Below are 20,119 nucleotides of genomic sequence, written 5' to 3' on the forward strand. Positions count from 1 at the left end.
AAATTAAAGCATAATATTGAGGTGTGCGTGCGGCTTTCTCAATAGCACCCATATATAAACGTGTATACAAAGTGAAGAAAATATTTTCTAGTCTTAAGAAAATCTACACTTTTGGATTTGGAGGAGGAAGCAGCCATTTGGAACCCTGAATATAGCCAAGGTTGAGGAAAGGTTTGATTTGTTCCTCATTCAGTTGTTTGGCGTATTTTACTCTCCCAACCATATTTGAACCTGGACCCGAACACTTGTATTCTCCATAGAACACGGTGCTGAATATAACAACAAACAAACAAAAATATTGAAACTATTAACTCTCAAAACCGTTCAATTATATTAAAATGCTTAATTAATTAGTGTGTTTTAATTTGCTTACCTGTCACGTTCGGGGCGGTTCTTGTTGTTCCAACCGGCTGGGGTGATGACCTCGGACATGCCGGTGTAGGCAAAGACCACCCTAGGACTGATCCTCCAAGCCCTGCCCAAATACGTGCCATTTCCAGTCCCAGTTATGTTGCAGTGGACAAATGAGTATCCAGTATCCTCTGAAGCTGAGTCCCTTGCTTGTGCTGTTATCACTGTCATTTCATTATCCCCCAACACATGTAACTCAGTGTTCTGCACCCATTAATTAACTACCCATCAAAACCATGACATGATACATAGACAACAAATAGTTGAGTTATAGTGAAGAGTTAGTCGTATACATAACGTTTCTCACACAACATGTACGTGAAATTCACTATTATAAGAAGAGACTCGCATTTAGCGATTTGATTTGTAAAACATGTAGGGAGAGTTAACAAAAGTTCCTTTATAAGTTTTCCTTTTATTTAGGAATAATAAGGAGGGTTTGGGTGGCATTACCAAATAGAGAGACTTTCCACTTCCAAAGATGAAATCCACAGTGCCTTCAATAAAGCAGTCCTTGAAAAAATGATTTCCCTTGTCATCACAAAGTGTGTCTTGGAAACCAATCAATCTGCAATTGAACAAGGCTGACTTGGTCCCCGACACCCTCAATGCCAATGCCTGTTGTCCCACGCTATTCCTAGCTGGCTTTGGTGAAGAGTTCTTCACACAACCACAAATCAATGTAAATTATAAGGAAACAAAAATATTAAAAGAAAGTTAATAATAATAAAACATTATTGTGTGTGATGATAATATCACGTAACATGAAACATTTCTCGCAAACATGAGACATTTACGTACCTTAATAATAAGGTTAACTGCGACGAAGTAGTCGGATTCGGCAATCACTGTGGCACTATCCATAGTTCCATACTTTGGGGCTCCGCTAGAAAAGGTCAAAGTTGGCATATTTGTTGGAGAGCCATAAAATGTAACAAATGGTTTATTCCGTGGAATTGTGATTTTTTCATTGTACTCTCCCCCTCCAATGTACACAATGACACGTTTGGTATTGTCGGCCGGAATGCTATTAACAGCGTCAGTGATGGTCTTGAATTCTCCACTTCCATCTTTCATAACCTTGACTACGGTTTGACCAACCTCAGCCGTTACAAGGGCAGGGTCAAGCGTGCCTTGCCGTTCTTTGTACGATTTCACGTTGTTATTGAACCACGTGTTAACTTGGGAGTAGTCGGCTGGTACCGGTGTATCATCATTTGCCACGGCTATAGTGGCGGTGAGGAGAATTAATGTCACGATTAGAGCTGCATGGACATCTAAGCATGTGTTTTTTCTGGCCATTTTTATTGTTTATTTTTCTGTTTCTTGGTTTCAAGTTTTTGTATCGTAGTGGGTGCTGTTGATTGGAATGGTGAATAGAAGGCTTTGATTTTATAGTCCACTATGCAAGAGCTGGTTAAGGCACAATGCATATTGAGAGGGATTAATCCTAAATTTGTGGGTTTTGGAGAGCTTCTTGCACATTTTGGTTTCTAATTAGGGGCTTATGTTCATAGAGATTTCAGTTACGCATTTTTTATTTGTTGGATAACAGAAAATCACTAGCTGTAGCTAGCTCTACAGCTTAATTTGGGAAGGCATAAGAGGACATAATTGTGGTATTATTAAGAGAGTTCACTTTGCCATCACATATAAAATCTCAGTTATGCCCTTGATTATTAAGGATAGTCACACATTCGCAACGGCGAAACCACCCCTAGAAATATCTAGAAAAATAGGGATTTAGCGCTAATTTTAGGAAGTTCACCCCATTTTGTGAAAGCTCACCTCATTCTAGAAAAAATTAGTCCTCTCAAACCTAATATAGCTCCTTTAGCGGGAAAAAAAGGAGAGTAAAAGAGTTGACAAATAATCTTGTTGATAGGTTGAAAATATTATATTATATAAGAATATTTTTGCTCACCACTTTTAACCTAATGTGTATTTTCATCACCATTCTCAAGACTTGACGCATATCTATGGGTAGTAGAACCATAGTTTTTTGTTTTTTGTTTTATGTTGTGTGTGTGTGTGTGATGATATTATAATGAGAGAGAAACAATACTCCCACTCAAAGATGGATGAAATTAGTTACTTTATTAAAACTGAATTTGTTACTAAATTTTTATTTTTAAAAATTAATATATGATCATTTAGAAGTTAAGCATTTAAAAGTCTAGTTCTAGGATCTAGGTCACTTTGCGCTGCAAGGAAGGCTACATGGGTTAGATAAGCTCTTAAACCTCTTCCAATTGTGAACCATAACCGTCAGATCATCCACCTTAACACCTATAGGGCTCATTTGTTACATAGGACTGTCTTGGCATGGACTATGCTTGGGGACTGTCTTGGCATGGACTATGCTTGGGGACTGTCTTGACTTGGTCTAAGTTGGATAACACTTATCCTGCGTTTGGTGTATGCATGGATTAGGACTAGATTTTTTTATTTTTTCAAAATTATTTATATATATGCATAAATACATATATTATGTATGTGTATATACGTATTTTATAATATATATAATATATATGTATATATACATACATATATAATATATATAACATATTAATTAAATAAAGCATCGATCTCTAGATGTTGATGTTAATCATCATAGGACCGACATGTCATGCCATTCGCATTTTTAGCTATTTTATTTAAATTTATGTGGATGTTGAATCTATAACATGCCCTATAACTTTACTGAAATTTATGTTAAAGAAAGTTCTTTTTTAAATTCTACTGGTGATCGTGATTAAAGATTTCTTTTAGTTGTATAAGATCAACTAACGCTTATTAGTTTAATGGCATTCCTTTTTAATGTCAGAAGAAATTTTAAGTTCGAATTCCATGCTTTTCATATCACAACCCACAACCCACCTCGTATAGTACTCATCTTTTGTTTAAGTTCATTATGTTTACACCATAATGAACCGAGCAGACCCAGCATCAAAGCGACTAGCACCAAGGCAGCCACGCCTTCTCCCCTGCCAAAGGAAGACACACTTTTGAGGTGCCAGACACTTGCCGAAGCTCCCAACTGCGAAACCTAATCCCCAGGACACGTGTCGCCACCATGACGACTTGCACAAAGTCCCACATTGGAACTTTGTGCAAACCTCCTACTTTCACTTCCCTATAAATAGGGAACAGTACCCAAGTAAAAAGGGTAACTATTCTCCCACTTTTACTGTTACTCTGCCAGAATTACTACTTATAACTGACTTAGGCATCGGAGAGCCTTCGGCCGGCACCAAACCGGTGTCCGAAGCTTAACGATTGCTTCTCCCACTTTATCTTCTGCAGGTCTCCCACCAACCTATTTCACCAAGGGCCTCAGCCCTCTTCCCTGCTGAAGACCCCGCACATCTCATCACTAAGTTGGACTCAATATTGGCCGGGCCATTTTGAGCATCAACACCAAAGTTGTCTAAACCCACTGAGTCACCAAGCTTAATGCCACCATCGTCACCAACCATCTTAATAATTCCAATGGCCGAGACTTGTTCCTCTCTTGGCCAACAATCGTTTGCAAAGAAGTCAAATGACACAAGTGCATCCATGCATCCATCCATCCATTCATTCGCAACTCAAATCACATGGCCATCCATGCTGGCATGCTCACATACCACACTCACACCAAAGCATGACGTCTTTGTTATGCGTCCAAATCTGCATTGACTCAAAGCTCCGTTATTTCATTCCGAAAATAATCGACCCGCGACAAAAGAGATTTGGAGGGTCAATACTAATCTGTTTCTTTTTTCTTCTTCTTTTATTATTATTATTATTATTATTATTTATGATTTGGCTCCCATAGGTCCGCCAGTGCAAATAGGCAACTCGCTCTGATACCACGAAAGAAGTTGAGGTTCCACCCCATAATTAATTGGCAATAGGACAAGTATCCCAACACCTTATAACTACTTACAAGATTTTGTAACTTTTTTTATATTTACTAAGTTTTAATATTTTACTGGTCTTGACATTAGGCCGCGATCTATTAGTAAATATGTAAATTGGTTCTTTAGGAGTTGGGAGTACAGTGGCAAGAACAAAATAATTGGACTCTCATTTGGTGACCAAGACTCCTTGTTTAAGTTTCAACCGCTTGACCGATGGCCTGTTGTAGTATGGGGATACTTTTAAAGTGCAACATGCACTAGATTCTTGGATTATAGGAGTGCTCCTAGCACATGTGGCTTGTTGACCCCAATTTTCCGTTCAGTTTTCTTGTTTTTGGTTATTCCTCCCTGGTGGTAATGGTGGATTTGCGAAGGTGCACTGCTGGGGTGTTGGTGGGGCAGCTGTGGTTTAAGTCTAGGTGTAGGTTTTTTGCTTTGTATGGTTATGGGCAGTGTCTATGTACTTTAGCTTTAACTTGGTTAAGTTTCTGTTTTGCATCTTTATGTTGGGACCATTTGCTCTACTTGTTGGTATGGGCTGCTTTGTTTGGGATTTCCAGTTTTTGTAATGCTTTCAACTCTTAATAGTCTGGCAGAGTTATGAAGCAAGTTTAGCTAGAGTTCAGTCAAGCCTTAATCTAAATCATTGCTCATGTGATTCATATTTTACTGTACAGGGTGGATTAAGGTGAAATTTAATTGCTTGACTAGATCTTAAATTTTGGTTCTGTTTTTGTTTATTTGTTAAATCTGAACCGAGTGGGATTTGTCCAAAACTGAAACCGATTTTCGATTTTTTTTTCTTTAGCAAATTTGAAAAAGGTGAAGTTATTTAAGGGATCGATACTTTGAAAATGCATGACTTATTATTTCTTATGTGAAAATTGGAAGGGGGTCTATTTTTAATTTTTGCACATTGTCGCATATGCGTCTTTTATTTATTTATATTTTTATGTTTGAGTCCTTTACTATTGAGAGGGGCGATAGTACTAAACTCACACACACTACACGGACTAGAACCCAGAAGCTTGTATGAGAAAGTAAATACTCTAAGCCACTACACTAGTGGATACTTTGCACATATGTGTCTTTTGTCCCAATCAAATTGACAAACTGTGCTCAAATTGTAAAGCAGAAGATCTTTAGAAATTAAACCATAATATTGAGGTGTGCGTGCGGCTTTCTCAATAGCACCCATATATAAACGTGTATACAAAGTTAAGAAAATATTTTCTAGTCTTAAGAAAATCTACACTTTTGGATTTGGAGGAGGAAGCAGCCATTTGGAACCCTGAATATAGCCAAGGTTGAGGAAAGGTTTGATTTGTTCCTCATTCAGTTGTTTGGCGTATTTTACTCTCCCAACCATATTTGAACCTGGACCCGAACACTTGTATTCTCCATAGAACACGGTGCTGAATATAACAACAAACAAAAAAAAAATATTGAAACTATTAACTCTCAAAACCGTTCAATTATATTAAAATGCTTAATTAATTAGTGTGTTTTAATTTGCTTACCTGTCACGTTCGGGGCGGTTCTTGTTGTTCCAACCGGCTGGGGTGATGACCTCGGACATGCCGGTGTAGGCAAAGACCACCCTAGGACTGATCCTCCAAGCCCTGCCCAAATACGTGCCATTTCCAGTCCCAGTTATGTTGCAGTGGACAAATGAGTATCCAGTATCCTCTGAAGCTGAGTCCCTTGCTTGTGCTGTTATCACTGTCATTTCATTATCCCCCAACACATGTAACTCAGTGTTCTGCACCCATTAATTAACTACCCATCAAAACCATGACATGATACATAGACAACAAATAGTTGAGTTGTAGTGAAGAGTTAGTCGTATACATAACGTTTCTCACACAACATGTACGTGAAATTCACTATTATAAGAAGAGACTCGCATTTAGCGATTTGATTTGTAAAACATGTAGGGAGAGTTAACAAAAGTTCCTTTATAAGTTTTCCTTTTATTTAGGAATAATAAGGAGGGTTTGGGTGGCATTACCAAATAGAGAGACTTTCCACTTCCAAAGATGAAATCCACAGTGCCTTCAATAAAGCAGTCCTTGAAAAAATGATTTCCCTTGTCATCACAAAGTGTGTCTTGGAAACCAATCAGTCTGCAATTGAACAAGGCTGACTTGGTCCCCGACACCCTCAATGCCAATGCCTGTTGTCCCACGCTATTCCTAGCTGGCTTTGGTGAAGAGTTCTTCACACAACCACAAATCAATGTAAATTATAAGGAAACAAAAATATTAAAAGAAAGTTAATAATAATAAAAAATTATTGTGTGTGATGATAATATCACGTAACATGAAACATTTCTCGCAAACATGAGACATTTACGTACCTTAATAATAAGGTTAACTGCCACGAAGTAGTCGGATTCGGCAATCACTGTGGCACTATCCATAGTTCCATACTTTGGGGCTCCGCTAGAAAAGGTCAAAGTTGGCATATTTGTTGGAGAGCCATAAAATGTAACAAATGGTTTATTCCGTGGAATTGTGATTTTTTCATTGTACTCTCCCCCTCCAATGTACACAATGACACGTTTGGTGTTGTCGGCCGGAATGCTATTAACAGCGTCAGTGATGGTCTTGAATTCTCCACTTCCATCTTTCATAACCTTGACTACGGTTTGACCAACCTCAGCCGTTACAAGGGCAGGGTCAAGCGTGCCTTGCCGTTCTTTGTACGATTTCACGTTGTTATTGAACCACGTGTTAACTTGGGAGTAGTCGGCTGGTACCGGTGTATCATCATTTGCCACGGCTATAGTGGCGGTGAGGAGAATTAATGTCACGATTAGAGCTGCATGGACATCCAAGCATGTGTTTTTTCTGGCCATTTTTATTGTTTATTTTTCTGTTTCTTGGTTTCAAGTTTTTGTATCGTAGTGGGTGCTGTTGATTGGAATGGTGAATAGAAGGCTTTGATTTTATAGTCCACTATGCAAGAGCTGGTTAAGGCACAATGCATATTGAGAGGGATTAATCTAAATTTGTGGGTTTTGGAGAGCTTCTGCACATTTTGTTTTCTAATTAGGGGGTTATGTTCATAGAGATTTCAGTTACGCATTTTTTATTTGTGGGATAACAGAAAATCACTAGCTGTAGCTAGCTCTACAGCTTAATTTGGGAAGGCATAAGAGGACATAATTGTGGTATTATTAAGAGAGTTCACTTTGCCATCACATATAAAATCTCAGTTATACCCTTGATTATTAAGGATAGTCACACATTCGCAACGGCGAAACCACCCTTAGAAATATCTAGAAAAATAGGGATTTAGCGCTAATTTTAGGAAGTTCACCCCATTTTGTGAAAGCTCACCTCATTCTAGAAAAAATTAGTCCTCTCAAACCTAATATAGCTCCTTTAGCGGGAAAAAAAGGAGAGTAAAAGAGTTGACAAATAATCTTGTTGATAGGTTGAAAATATTATATTATATAAGAACATTTTTGCTCACCACTTTTAACCTAATGTGTATTTTCATCACCATTCTCAAGACTTGACGCATATCTATGGGTAGTAGAACCATAGTTTTTTGTTTTTTGTTTTATGTTGTGTGTGTGTGTGTGATGATATTATAATGAGAGAGAAACAATACTCCCACTCAAAGATGGATGAAATTAGTTACTTTATTAAAACTGAATTTGTTACTAAATTTTTATTTTTAAAAATTAATATATGATCATTTAGAAGTTAAGCATTTAAAAGTCTAGTTCTAGGATCTAGGTCACTTGCGCTGCAAGGAAGGCTACATGGGTTAGATAAGCTCTTAAACCTCTTCCAATTGTGAACCATAACCGTCAGATCATCCACCTTAACACCTATAGGGCTCATTTGTTACATAGGACTGTCTTGGCATGGACTATGCTTGGGGACTGTCTTGGCATGGACTATGCTTGGGGACTGTCTTGACTTGGTCTAAGTTGGATAACACTTATCCTGCGTTTGGTGTATGCATGGATTAGGACTAGATTTTTTTATTTTTTCAAAATTATTTATATATATGCATAAATACATATATTATGTATGTGTATATACGTATTTTATAATATATATAATATATATGTATATATACATACATATATAATATATATAACATATTAATTAAATAAAGCATCGATCTCTAGATGTTGATGTTAATCATCATAGGACCGACATGTCATGCCATTCGCATTTTTAGCTATTTTATTTAAATTTATGTGGATGTTGAATCTATAACATGCCCTATAACTTTACTGAAATTTATGTTAAAGAAAGTTCTTTTTTAAATTCTACTGGTGATCGTGATTAAAGATTTCTTTTAGTTGTATAAGATCAACTAACGCTTATTAGTTTAATGGCATTCCTTTTTAATGTCAGAAGAACTTTTAAGTTCGAATTCCATGCTTTTCATATCACAACCCACAACCCACCTCGTATAGTACTCATCTTTTGTTTAAGTTCATTATGTTTACACCATAATGAACCGAGCAGACCCAGCATCAAAGCGACTAGCACCAAGGCAGCCACGCCTTCTCCCCTGCCAAAGGAAGACACACTTTTGAGGTGCCAGACACTTGCCGAAGCTCCCAACTGCGAAACCTAATCCCCAGGACACGTGTCGCCACCATGACGACTTGCACAAAGTCCCACATTGGAACTTTGTGCAAACCTCCTACTTTCACTTCCCTATAAATAGGGAACAGTACCCAAGTAAAAAGGGTAACTATTCTCCCATTTTTACTGTTACTCTGCCAGAATTACTACTTGTAACTGACTTAGGCATCGGAGAGCCTTCGGCCGGCACCACACCGGTGTCTGAAGCTTAACGATTGCTTCTCCCACTTTATCTTCTGCAGGTCTCCCACCAACCTATTTCACCAAGGGCCTCAGCCCTCTTCCCTGCTGAAGACCCCGCACATCTCATCACTAAGTTGGACTCAATATTGGCCGGGCCATTTTGAGCATCAACACCAAAGTTGTCTAAACCCACTGAGTCACCAAGCTTAATGCCACCATCGTCACCAACCATCTTAATAATTCCAATGGCCGAGACTTGTTCCTCTCTTGGCCAACAATCGTTTGCAAAGAAGTCAAATGACACAAGTGCATCCATGCATCCATCCATCCATTCATTCGCAACTCAAATCACATGGCCATCCATACTGGCATGCTCACATACCACACTCACACCAAAGCATGACGTCTTTGTTATGCGTCCAAATCTGCATTGACTCAAAGCTCCGTTATTTCATTCCGAAAATAATCGACCCGCGACAAAAGAGATTTGGAGGGTCAATACTAATCTGTTTCTTTTTTCTTCTTCTTTTATTATTATTATTATTATTATTATTTATGATTTGGCTCCCATAGGTCCGCCAGTGCAAATAGGCAACTCGCTCTGATACCACGAAAGAAGTTGAGGTTCCACCCCATAATTAATTGGCAATAGGACAAGTATCCCAACACCTTATAACTACTTACAAGATTTTGTAACTTTTTTGATATTTACTAAGTTTTAATATTTTACTGGTCTTGACATTAGGCCGCGATCTATTAGTAAATATGTAAATTGGTTCTTTAGGAGTTGGGAGTACAGTGGCAAGAACAAAATAATTGGACTCTCATTTGGTGACCAAGACTCCTTGTTTAAGTTTCAACCGCTTGACCGATGGCCTGTTGTAGTATGGGGATACTTTTAAAGTGCAACATGCACTAGATTCTTGGATTATAGGAGTGCTCCTAGCACATGTGGCTTGTTGACCCCAATTTTCCGTTCAGTTTTCTTGTTTTTGGTTATTCCTCCCTGGTGGTAATGGTGGATTTGCGAAGGTGCACTGCTGGGGTGTTGGTGGGGCAGCTGTGGTTTAAGTCTAGATGTAGGGTTTTTTGTTTTGTATGGTTATGGGTAGTGTCTATGTACTTTAGCTTTAACTTGGTTAAGTTTCTGTTTTGCATCTTTATGTTGGGACCATTTGCTCTACTTGTTGGTATGGGCTGCTTTGTTTGGGATTTTCAGTTTTTGTAATGCTTTTTAGAACCGTCGTCTTTTTATAAACCACGACGGTTTTCACTTAGACCGTCGTTGTTTTCTGGTCGTCTTTTTCACTTTTTGTAGTAGTGTTTACTGTACAGGGTGGATTAAGGTGAAATTTAATTGCTTGACTAGATCTTAAATTTTGGTTCTGTTTTTGTTTATTTATTAAATCTGAACCGAGTGGGATTTGTCCAAAACTGAAACCGATTTTCGATTTTTTTTTCTTTAGCAAATTTGAAAAAGGTGAAGTTATTTAAGGGATCGATACTTTGAAAATGCATGACTTATTATTTCTTATGTGAAAATTGGAAGGGGGTCTATTTTTAATTTTTGCACATTGTCGCATATGTGTCTTTTATTTATTTATATTTTTATGTTTGAGTCCTTTACTATTGAGAGGGGCGATAGTACTAAACTCACACACACTACACGGACTAGAACCCAGAAGCTTGTATGAGAAAGTAAATACTCTAAGCCACTACACTAGTGGATACTTTGCACATATGTGTCTTTTGTCCCAATCAAATTGACAAACTGTGCTCAAATTGTAAAGCAGAAGATCTTTAGAAATTAAAGCATAATATTGAGGTGTGCGTGCGGCTTTCTCAATAGCACCCATATATAAACGTGTATACAAAGTGAAGAAAATATTTTCTAGTCTTAAGAAAATCTACACTTTTGGATTTGGAGGAGGAAGCAGCCATTTGGAACCCTGAATATAGCCAAGGTTGAGGAAAGGTTTGATTTGTTCCTCATTCAGTTGTTTGGCGTATTTTACTCTCCCAACCATATTTGAACCTGGACCCGAACACTTGTATTCTCCATAGAACACGGTGCTGAATATAACAACAAACAAACAAAAATATTGAAACTATTAACTCTCAAAACCGTTCAATTATATTAAAATGCTTAATTAATTAGTGTGTTTTAATTTGCTTACCTGTCACGTTCGGGGCGGTTCTTGTTGTTCCAACCGGCTGGGGTGATGACCTCGGACATGCCGGTGTAGGCAAAGACCACCCTAGGACTGATCCTCCAAGCCCTGCCCAAATACGTGCCATTTCCAGTCCCAGTTATGTTGCAGTGGACAAATGAGTATCCAGTATCCTCTGAAGCTGAGTCCCTTGCTTGTGCTGTTATCACTGTCATTTCATTATCCCCCAACACATGTAACTCAGTGTTCTGCACCCATTAATTAACTACCCATCAAAACCATGACATGATACATAGACAACAAATAGTTGAGTTATAGTGAAGATTAGTCGTATACATAACGTTTCTCACACAACATGTACGTGAAATTCACTATTATAAGAAGAGACTCGCATTTAGCGATTTGATTTGTAAAACATGTAGGGAGAGTTAACAAAAGTTCCTTTATAAGTTTTCCTTTTATTTAGGAATAATAAGAAGGGTTTGGGTGGCATTACCAAATAGAGAGACTTTCCACTTCCAAAGATGAAATCCACAGTGCCTTCAATAAAGCAGTCCTTGAAAAAATGATTTCCCTTGTCATCACAAAGTGTGTCTTGGAAACCAATCAGTCTGCAATTGAACAAGGCTGACTTGGTCCCCGACACCCTCAATGCCAATGCCTGTTGTCCCACGCTATTCCTAGCTGGCTTTGGTGAAGAGTTCTTCACACAACCACAAGTCAATGTAAATTATAAGGAAACAAAAATATTAAAAGAAAGTTAATAATAATAAAAAATTATTGTGTGTGATGATAATATCACGTAACATGAAACATTTCTCGCAAACATGAGACATTTACGTACCTTAATAATAAGGTTAACTGCCACGAAGTAGTCGGATTCGGCAATCACTGTGGCACTATCCATAGTTCCATACTTTGGGGCTCCGCTAGAAAAGGTCAAAGTTGGCATATTTGTTGGAGAGCCATAAAATGTAACAAATGGTTTATTCCGTGGAATTGTGATTTTTTCATTGTACTCTCCCCCTCCAATGTACACAATGACACGTTTGGTGTTGTCGGCCGGAATGCTATTAACAGCGTCAGTGATGGTCTTGAATTCTCCACTTCCATCTTTCATAACCTTGACTACGGTTTGACCAACCTCAGCCGTTACAAGGGCAGGGTCAAGCGTGCCTTGCCGTTCTTTGTACGATTTCACGTTGTTATTGAACCACGTGTTAACTTGGGAGTAGTCGGCTGGTACCGGTGTATCATCATTTGCCACGGCTATAGCGGCGGTGAGGAGAATTAATGTCACGATTAGAGCTGCATGGACATCCAAGCATGTGTTTTTTCTAGCCATTTTTATTGTTTATTTTTCTGTTTCTTGGTTTCAAGTTTTTGTATCGTAGTGGGTGCTGTTGATTGGAATGGTGAATAGAAGGCTTTGATTTTATAGTCCACTATGCAAGAGCTGGTTAAGGCACAATGCATATTGAGAGGGATTAATCCTAAATTTGTGGGTTTTGGAGAGCTTCTTGCACATTTTGGTTTCTAATTAGGGGCTTATGTTCATAGAGATTTCAGTTACGCATTTTTTATTTGTTGGATAACAGAAAATCACTAGCTGTAGCTAGCTCTACAGCTTAATTTGGGAAGGCATAAGAGGACATAATTGTGGTATTATTAAGAGAGTTCACTTTGCCATCACATATAAAATCTCAGTTATACCCTTGATTATTAAGGATAGTCACACATTCGCAACGGCGAAACCACCCTTAGAAATATCTAGAAAAATAGGGATTTAGCGCTAATTTTAGGAAGTTCACCCCATTTTGTGAAAGCTCACCTCATTCTAGAAAAAATTAGTCCTCTCAAACCTAATATAGCTCCTTTAGCGGGAAAAAAAGGAGAGTAAAAGAGTTGACAAATAATCTTGTTGATAGGTTGAAAATATTATATTATATAAGAACATTTTTGCTCACCACTTTTAACCTAATGTGTATTTTCATCACCATTCTCAAGACTTGACGCATATCTATGGGTAGTAGAACCATAGTTTTTTGTTTTTTGTTTTATGTTGTGTGTGTGTGTGTGATGATATTATAATGAGAGAGAAACAATACTCCCACTCAAAGATGGATGAAATTAGTTACTTTATTAAAACTGAATTTGTTACTAAATTTTTATTTTTAAAAATTAATATATGATCATTTAGAAGTTAAGCATTTAAAAGTCTAGTTCTAGGATCTAGGTCACTTTGCGCTGCAAGGAAGGCTACATGGGTTAGATAAGCTCTTAAACCTCTTCCAATTGTGAACCATAACCGTCAGATCATCCACCTTAACACCTATAGGGCTCATTTGTTACATAGGACTGTCTTGGCATGGACTATGCTTGGGGACTGTCTTGGCATGGACTATGCTTGGGGACTGTCTTGACTTGGTCTAAGTTGGATAACACTTATCCTGCGTTTGGTGTATGCATGGATTAGGACTAGATTTTTTTATTTTTTCAAAATTATTTATATATATGCATAAATACATATATTATGTATGTGTATATACGTATTTTATAATATATATAATATATATGTATATATACATACATATATAATATATATAACATATTAATTAAATAAAGCATCGATCTCTAGATGTTGATGTTAATCATCATAGGACCGACATGTCATGCCATTCGCATTTTTAGCTATTTTATTTAAATTTATGTGGATGTTGAATCTATAACATGCCCTATAACTTTACTGAAATTTATGTTAAAGAAAGTTCTTTTTTAAATTCTACTGGTGATCGTGATTAAAGATTTCTTTTAGTTGTATAAGATCAACTAACGCTTATTAGTTTAATGGCATTCCTTTTTAATGTCAGAAGAAATTTTAAGTTCGAATTCCTTGCTTTTCATATCACAACCCACAACCCACCTCGTATAGTACTCATCTTTTGTTTAAGTTCATTATGTTTACACCATAATGAACCGAGCAGACCCAGCATCAAAGCGACTAGCACCAAGGCAGCCACGCCTTCTCCCCTGCCAAAGGAAGACACACTTCTGAGGTGCCAGACACTTGCCGAAGCTCCCAACTGCCAAACCTAATCCCCAGGACACGTGTCGCCACCATGACCACTTGCACAAAGTCCCACATTGGAACTTTGTGCAAACCTCCTACTTTCACTTCACTATAAATAGAGAACAGTACCCAAGTAAAAAGGGTAACTATTCTCCCACTTTTACTGTTACTCTGCCAGAATTACTACTTGTAACTGACTTAGGCATTGGAGAGCCTTCGGCCGGGCACCACACCGGTGTCCGAAGCTTAACGATTGCTTCTCCCACTTTATCTTCTGCAGGTCTCCCACCAACCTATTTCACCAAGGGCCTCAGCCCTCTTCCCTGCTGAAGACCCCGCACATCTCATCACTAAGTTGGACTCAATATTGGCCGGGCCATTTTGAGTATCAACAGTTTGGCGCCGTCTGTGGGAAATCGACACTAGAATCCCCTTTGTCTCAATCAGCCCAGCTGGCTCCTTCACCCATCAGGCCCCGTCGCCTCTTCTTCACCCCACACTCTGCTATGCCGACCGAGGATAGCTGCGATACCCAGTATCATACCCCCCGCGATGGTACTTCTAGAAGAAAATCTTCAGGAGATGCCACTCTCCAGGCAGAAGTGGAGCGCCTCCGCGACAGTATCACTAAAATGTCGGAGAAATACGAGCATCTTCACTGCCGGAATGCTAAGCTAGAGCATGACTATCGTGCTCTAAAGCGGAATCAAGAGAGGACTCGAGCCCAGGATGCCCAACAAGACCTCACCCAGAACGTTGGGCATACTCAGGCGAACCAGCCAGTACATTCCAGCCACAGTGCCCCGGCCCAATCTAGGCTACGCAAGGGTAAAGACCACCTTCATCCGGAGCTAACCCAGTCACGACTCCTTTGCGTTCCCCCACCGAAGGACCGGCCCCATGAACCAGTCAGGATCTACAAGATTGTAGGGATCGCATCTCGGACCGTCAATAAGGACCGATCCCTATCCCTGTCAACCTCAAAGACCCACGGGTGACGCACCTGGGCCCTTCGCCAGGCACCGTCCGCATACCCGACGAGGAAGGTGTCGGGGACTCAGATAGTTGGGAATTCTATAATTCAGAGGCCTGGCCAACTTACCACACTGAGACGCTGAAAGATTGGGAACATTCCCCAGCCCCTGTCGGCCCCGTCCCCAGGCCTTTGGCACCTGAAACTCTTCCTCATGCCGACCCGGCCATGAGGCTTCTCTTTGAAAAGGTTCGGCATCTGGAGAGCGAACAGCATCGCAGCCATCTACCCTTCTGGGCAAAACCATGACCGGGGCCCTTTACTGAACGTATCCTCCACTACCACCAGGAGAAAGATATCCAGCCACTCCGCATCGCCTTCTACACAGGCACGGAGGACCCTCTCACTCATATCCACTCCTTCCAGTCTGCCCTTGGGTGCAAAGGCCTCACTGACGAAGGCATGTGCCTCCTCTTCCCTTCCACCCTCAGCGGCGCGGCCCTAAACTGGTTCTACAGACTCCACCCCCGAACCATCAACTCCTTCGATAGTCTCAAGTAGACGTTCCTGGATCATTTTATGATCCAGACTGATCGCCTATACTCCGCCGATGACTTGTATATGCTTCGGCAGGCTGAGGACGAACCCCTTCGGGAATATGCAGCTCGGTTCAGTCACGAATACTCCCGCTGTCCGGACACTGACGATCGCGCTGCCTTCGGCGCTTTTAAGAGAGGCCTCCGCGAGTCCAACTTCCGCTACCTGGTTCATAGCAATAGTTGGAACACATATACAGAGCTCATGAAACAGGCAGCGATCCATGCTAAGGCTGAATACTTCAATTCCAAGCGTGGCCCAGCCAACCTGGCACGCAACACTTTCACCAATCCTCCACCTGCTTCAGCACCAGCCTTAGCATTCTACCCCAGCCCCGAATACCCAGGGTAACCAACAACCAAAACGGAAGGATAGCTACCAGCATCCCTTTAGCAATAACAAATGTGGCAGACATGGCAACCACCATCAATCTAGTGGAAGCAACCCTCCCAAGACAACTGATCGGGCCCCACTTCCATTCACACCCAGGCCCAGGTTCGAGGTTTTTACCACCCTCAACACCACCTATGAGAATGTCCTGGTGCGTGAAGCTCCTATCATCCCCAAGCCACCCCCCGAAAACCATCTAGCAAGCCCATGCCAAACACGGGTGTCTTCTGCCGCTTTCATCAATTCAGCGGCCATGACACCGAATCTTGTATTGCGTTGCGCAACATAATTGTAGGGCTCATCCGCGAGGGAAAGTTGGACAACTATGTGCACAACCTAGCACACCCGCCTAACCCTCACCAACGACAGATCAACATGATCTCCACCATCAGTGGAGGTCCTACCCTGGCTGGCACCTCCAACAACTCCATCAAACATTATGTCCGCTCCACCTATGCGCACCAGGTCTTCAGCACCGAGCAGGGACGCTTGCCGAAGACCCAAAGGTCTGGCTGGGCCCCCATTACCTTCTGCGAGGAGGAGGAGCGTGGTGTTATCCTCCCCCATAATGATCCACTCATTATCCGTGCCGACATTTCTAACTTCGACGTTGGGCGTATCCTGGTGGACACTGGCAGCTCGGTCAGTGTGATGTTTGCTAACGCCTTCAATGAACTCCAGGTTCCGTCTCACCTACTCGATCGAAGCATCACACCCCTTGTGAGCCTCTCGGGTGATGTGGTCCAGCCCATTGGCAGCATTCATCTCCCTATATCAATTGGGGTCGCACCCCAGTGGACGACAATCACTACCCCTTTCCTCATCGTTGATTGTCCCACAGCCTACAACGTCATCCTCGGCCGCCCAGCCTTGGCTCAAATGAGGGCTTTTATTTCTACGCATATGCTGCTGTTGAAGTTCCCTACACCTAATGGCCCAAGCACGGTGTGCGGTGACCAACTCGGGGCCCGAAGCTGCTATGCTTCAGCATTCAAATCCACCAATCGCCAATATAGGAGTGAGGCCCTTGCGGTAACCATGACGCCCGCCCCTCCTCAAGCTGGCACTGACCCACTTGAGGACCCAAGGGAGAAGTCTATCACACCGCAGGCCGAACCCGTGGAAGACCTAGAGATGGTTACCCTCCATGACGATATCCCAGATCGACAAGTCCGGATCGGCACCTCCATCTCGCCAGAGCTTCGCTCTGACCTGGTCGCCTTCCTCCACCTCAACTCCGAAGTCTTCGCATGGTCCTACAATGACATGCTTGGCATATCACCAGACATCATATCTCGGCTTACCGTCAATCTTGCCGTCCGACCAGTCCGACAGAAGCGTCGCGCTTATGATCCCGAGCGCTATGAGGCCATGAGGGTGGAGGTGGATCGATTGAGTAGTATTGGATTCATCAGGGAGGTTGACTATCCTACATGGCTGGCTAATGTCGTGATGGTCTGTAAACCAAGAAAGGGCTGGCGCATGTGTGTCGATTACACCAACCTTAATCGGGCCTGCCCAAAGGACAGCTTCCCCCTACCCCGCATTGACCAGCTGGTCGACGCCACAGCTGGCCACGCCCTCCTTAGCTTCATGGATGCTTACTCAGGTTACAACCAGATCTTCATGCACCCCGAAGATCAGGCCCACACCTCCTTTATTACGGACCGCGGCCTCTACTGCTATAAGGTGATGCCCTTTGGCCTCAAAAACGCCGGGGCTACTTATCAGCGTCTGGTGAATCACCTCTTCGCCCCACTGATTGGCAATACCATGGAAGTATATGTCGATGACATGCTAGTCAAGAGTCGCACAGCCGACCAACACATCCCTAACCTCTCTGCCATGTTCACCATCCTGAAGCAGTACCAAATGAGGCTTAACCCCACCAAATGTGCATTCGGGGTGGCTTCTAGCAAATTCCTTGGCTTCATGATTAGCCAGAGGGGTATTGAGGCCAATCCAGAAAAGATCCAGGGCATCTTAGACATGACAATACCTAAGACAGTCAAGGATATCCAAAGCCTCACAGGGCGTGTCGCAGCCCTGACCAGATTTATCTCCAAAGCCACTGACCGCTGCGCCCCATTCTTCAAGGCCCTTAAGGGCACCAAGCGAAACATCACCTGGACCGCTGAGTGCGACACGGCTTTCAGCAAGCTCAAGGAGTATATGGGTCGGGCCCCTTTATTGTCAACCCCTGAGCACGAAGACATCCTCGTGATTTATCTCTCCGTCTCAGCTTCGGCTGTTAGCTCTGTGATCATCCGATCAAAAGATAACGCGGAACACCCAGTGCATTATGTTAGTAAAGCGTTGCACGATGCCGAAGTTCGGTACCCAGACATCGAGAAATTGGCGTTCGCCCTGGTCGCCTCAGCTAGACGCCTCCGACCATATTTCCAAGCTCACACCATCCATGTCTTAACCAACCAACCGCTCTGACAGGTGTTGCAGAAACCAGAAACTTCCGGGAGGCTGGTTAAGTGGGGCATTGAACTTGGCGAGTTTGATATTCATTACAAACCCCGCCCGACTATAAGGGGGCAGGCCGTTGCTGACTTCTTATCTGAATTCACGGAGCCCCAAGCTTCAGCAGCTACCCAGCTCATAACCGAACCCAATCTCTCCCCGAGCTAGGACCAAACCCCAAGCTTCAGCACTCTCGACCCAACCCAGCCCCTATGGACCTTATTTGTAGATGGCTCTTCTAATGCCTAGGGGTATGGGGCCGGCCTCGTTCTCGTCTCCCCAGACAAGGTTGCCCTCGAGTACGCCCTCCGCTTCAAATTCCAAGCCTCCAACAATGAGGCCGAATATGAAACACTCTTAGCTGGACTTCGAATAGCCAAAGAGATGGACGCCAAACAAATTCAGATATTCAGCGACTCACAGCTCGTTGTCCACCAGGTCAACCAGGACTTCACGGCCAAGGATGCCTCTATGACGGCTTACCTCCAGCACGCTCGGCACTTGCTGGCAACCTTCCACGCCCACTCCATCAAACAAGTGCCACGCTCTGAGAATAGCCATGCCGATGCATTAGCCAGGTTGGCATCAACCTTGGAATAGGGAATAGGTCGCCACATCCACATCGAATTTTTAGACCAGCCCAGCACACAAGCCCCACTCATCTGCACCATTGATCACAGCCCTACATGGATGGACCCCATCCTCCAGTTTTTGCAGAACCAAACCCTATCGGCTAATTCGGCCGAGGCACGACGCGTTCGCCATTGCTCTGCCCGATACCTGATCATTAACGGCTCCTTATACAAGCGGGGTTTCAGCCTTCCTTACCTCAGATGCCTGACTCCAGAGGAGGGTCACTATGTCCTCCGCGAAATTCATGAAGGCATCTGCGGCAACCACTCGGGCGCACGCTCGTTGGCTCATAAGGCAATCCGCCAAGGATACTTCTGGCCTTCACTCCACACTGACGCCCAGGCCTTCACCCAGAAATGCCACAAATGTCAGAGATTTGCCAATATTCCACAACTCACGGCAGAACCATTGATGGCCATGGTCAGTCCTTGGCCATTTGCCCAATGGGGACTAGATCTCATTGGACCAATGCCAGAGGGCAAGGGCCAAGTCAAATATGCAGTCGTAGCCGTAGACTACTTCACCAAGTGGGCTGAGGCCGAGGCCTTGGCCACCATCACTGCGGCCCGCATCGAAACCTTTGTGTGCAAAGTATTGTATGTCGCTTCGGCATTCCCAACTCCATCGTCACAGACAATGGCCGGCAATTTGACAATGCCAAATTCAAACAATTTTGTTCTAACCTCAAGATTCGT

The 20,119-nt window shown here is 42.2% G+C and overlaps 3 protein-coding genes across 3 annotated transcripts; all 3 read right to left on the reverse strand.

Annotated features, from left to right (window-relative positions):
* LOC18774846 (putative pectinesterase 63) lies at positions 104 to 2,063 on the reverse strand. The gene is made up of 4 exons (XM_007206787.2): positions 1,213 to 2,063; positions 865 to 1,071; positions 374 to 615; positions 104 to 269 (listed from the first exon to the last, which is right to left on the reverse strand). The coding sequence occupies exons 1-4, from the start codon at positions 1,711 to 1,713 to the stop codon at positions 104 to 106; spliced, it is 1,116 nt and encodes a 371-aa protein (XP_007206849.1). The 5' UTR covers positions 1,714 to 2,063.
* On the reverse strand, positions 5,566 to 7,318 carry LOC18773764 (putative pectinesterase 63). The gene is made up of 4 exons (XM_007206579.2): positions 6,676 to 7,318; positions 6,328 to 6,534; positions 5,837 to 6,078; positions 5,566 to 5,731 (listed from the first exon to the last, which is right to left on the reverse strand). The coding sequence occupies exons 1-4, from the start codon at positions 7,174 to 7,176 to the stop codon at positions 5,566 to 5,568; spliced, it is 1,116 nt and encodes a 371-aa protein (XP_007206641.1). The 5' UTR covers positions 7,177 to 7,318.
* Positions 11,026 to 13,038, reverse strand: LOC18773556 (putative pectinesterase 63). Its single transcript, XM_007207704.2, has 4 exons — positions 12,134 to 13,038; positions 11,786 to 11,992; positions 11,296 to 11,537; positions 11,026 to 11,191 (listed from the first exon to the last, which is right to left on the reverse strand). Exons 1-4 carry the CDS (start codon positions 12,632 to 12,634, stop codon positions 11,026 to 11,028), a joined length of 1,116 nt encoding a protein of 371 aa, XP_007207766.1. The 5' UTR covers positions 12,635 to 13,038.

This window comes from Prunus persica, chromosome G6 (genome assembly GCF_000346465.2).
Source record: "Prunus persica cultivar Lovell chromosome G6, Prunus_persica_NCBIv2, whole genome shotgun sequence".
NCBI lineage: Eukaryota > Viridiplantae > Streptophyta > Magnoliopsida > Rosales > Rosaceae > Prunus > Prunus persica.

Coding starts and splice junctions, on each gene's coding strand:
- LOC18774846 (XM_007206787.2), bottom strand. CDS start 1,713: ATGGCCAGAAAAAACACATGCTTAGATGTCCATGCAGCTCTAATCGTG. Junction 1,072..1,212: donor CAGTTAACCTTATTATTAAG/GTACGTAAATGT, acceptor GGTTGTGTGAAG/AACTCTTCACCAAAGCCAGC. Junction 616..864: donor GTGGAAAGTCTCTCTATTTG/GTAATGCCACCC, acceptor TAATGGGTGCAG/AACACTGAGTTACATGTGTT.
- LOC18773764 (XM_007206579.2), bottom strand. CDS start 7,176: ATGGCCAGAAAAAACACATGCTTGGATGTCCATGCAGCTCTAATCGTG. Junction 6,535..6,675: donor CAGTTAACCTTATTATTAAG/GTACGTAAATGT, acceptor GGTTGTGTGAAG/AACTCTTCACCAAAGCCAGC. Junction 6,079..6,327: donor GTGGAAAGTCTCTCTATTTG/GTAATGCCACCC, acceptor TAATGGGTGCAG/AACACTGAGTTACATGTGTT.
- LOC18773556 (XM_007207704.2), bottom strand. CDS start 12,634: ATGGCTAGAAAAAACACATGCTTGGATGTCCATGCAGCTCTAATCGTG. Junction 11,993..12,133: donor CAGTTAACCTTATTATTAAG/GTACGTAAATGT, acceptor GGTTGTGTGAAG/AACTCTTCACCAAAGCCAGC. Junction 11,538..11,785: donor GTGGAAAGTCTCTCTATTTG/GTAATGCCACCC, acceptor TAATGGGTGCAG/AACACTGAGTTACATGTGTT.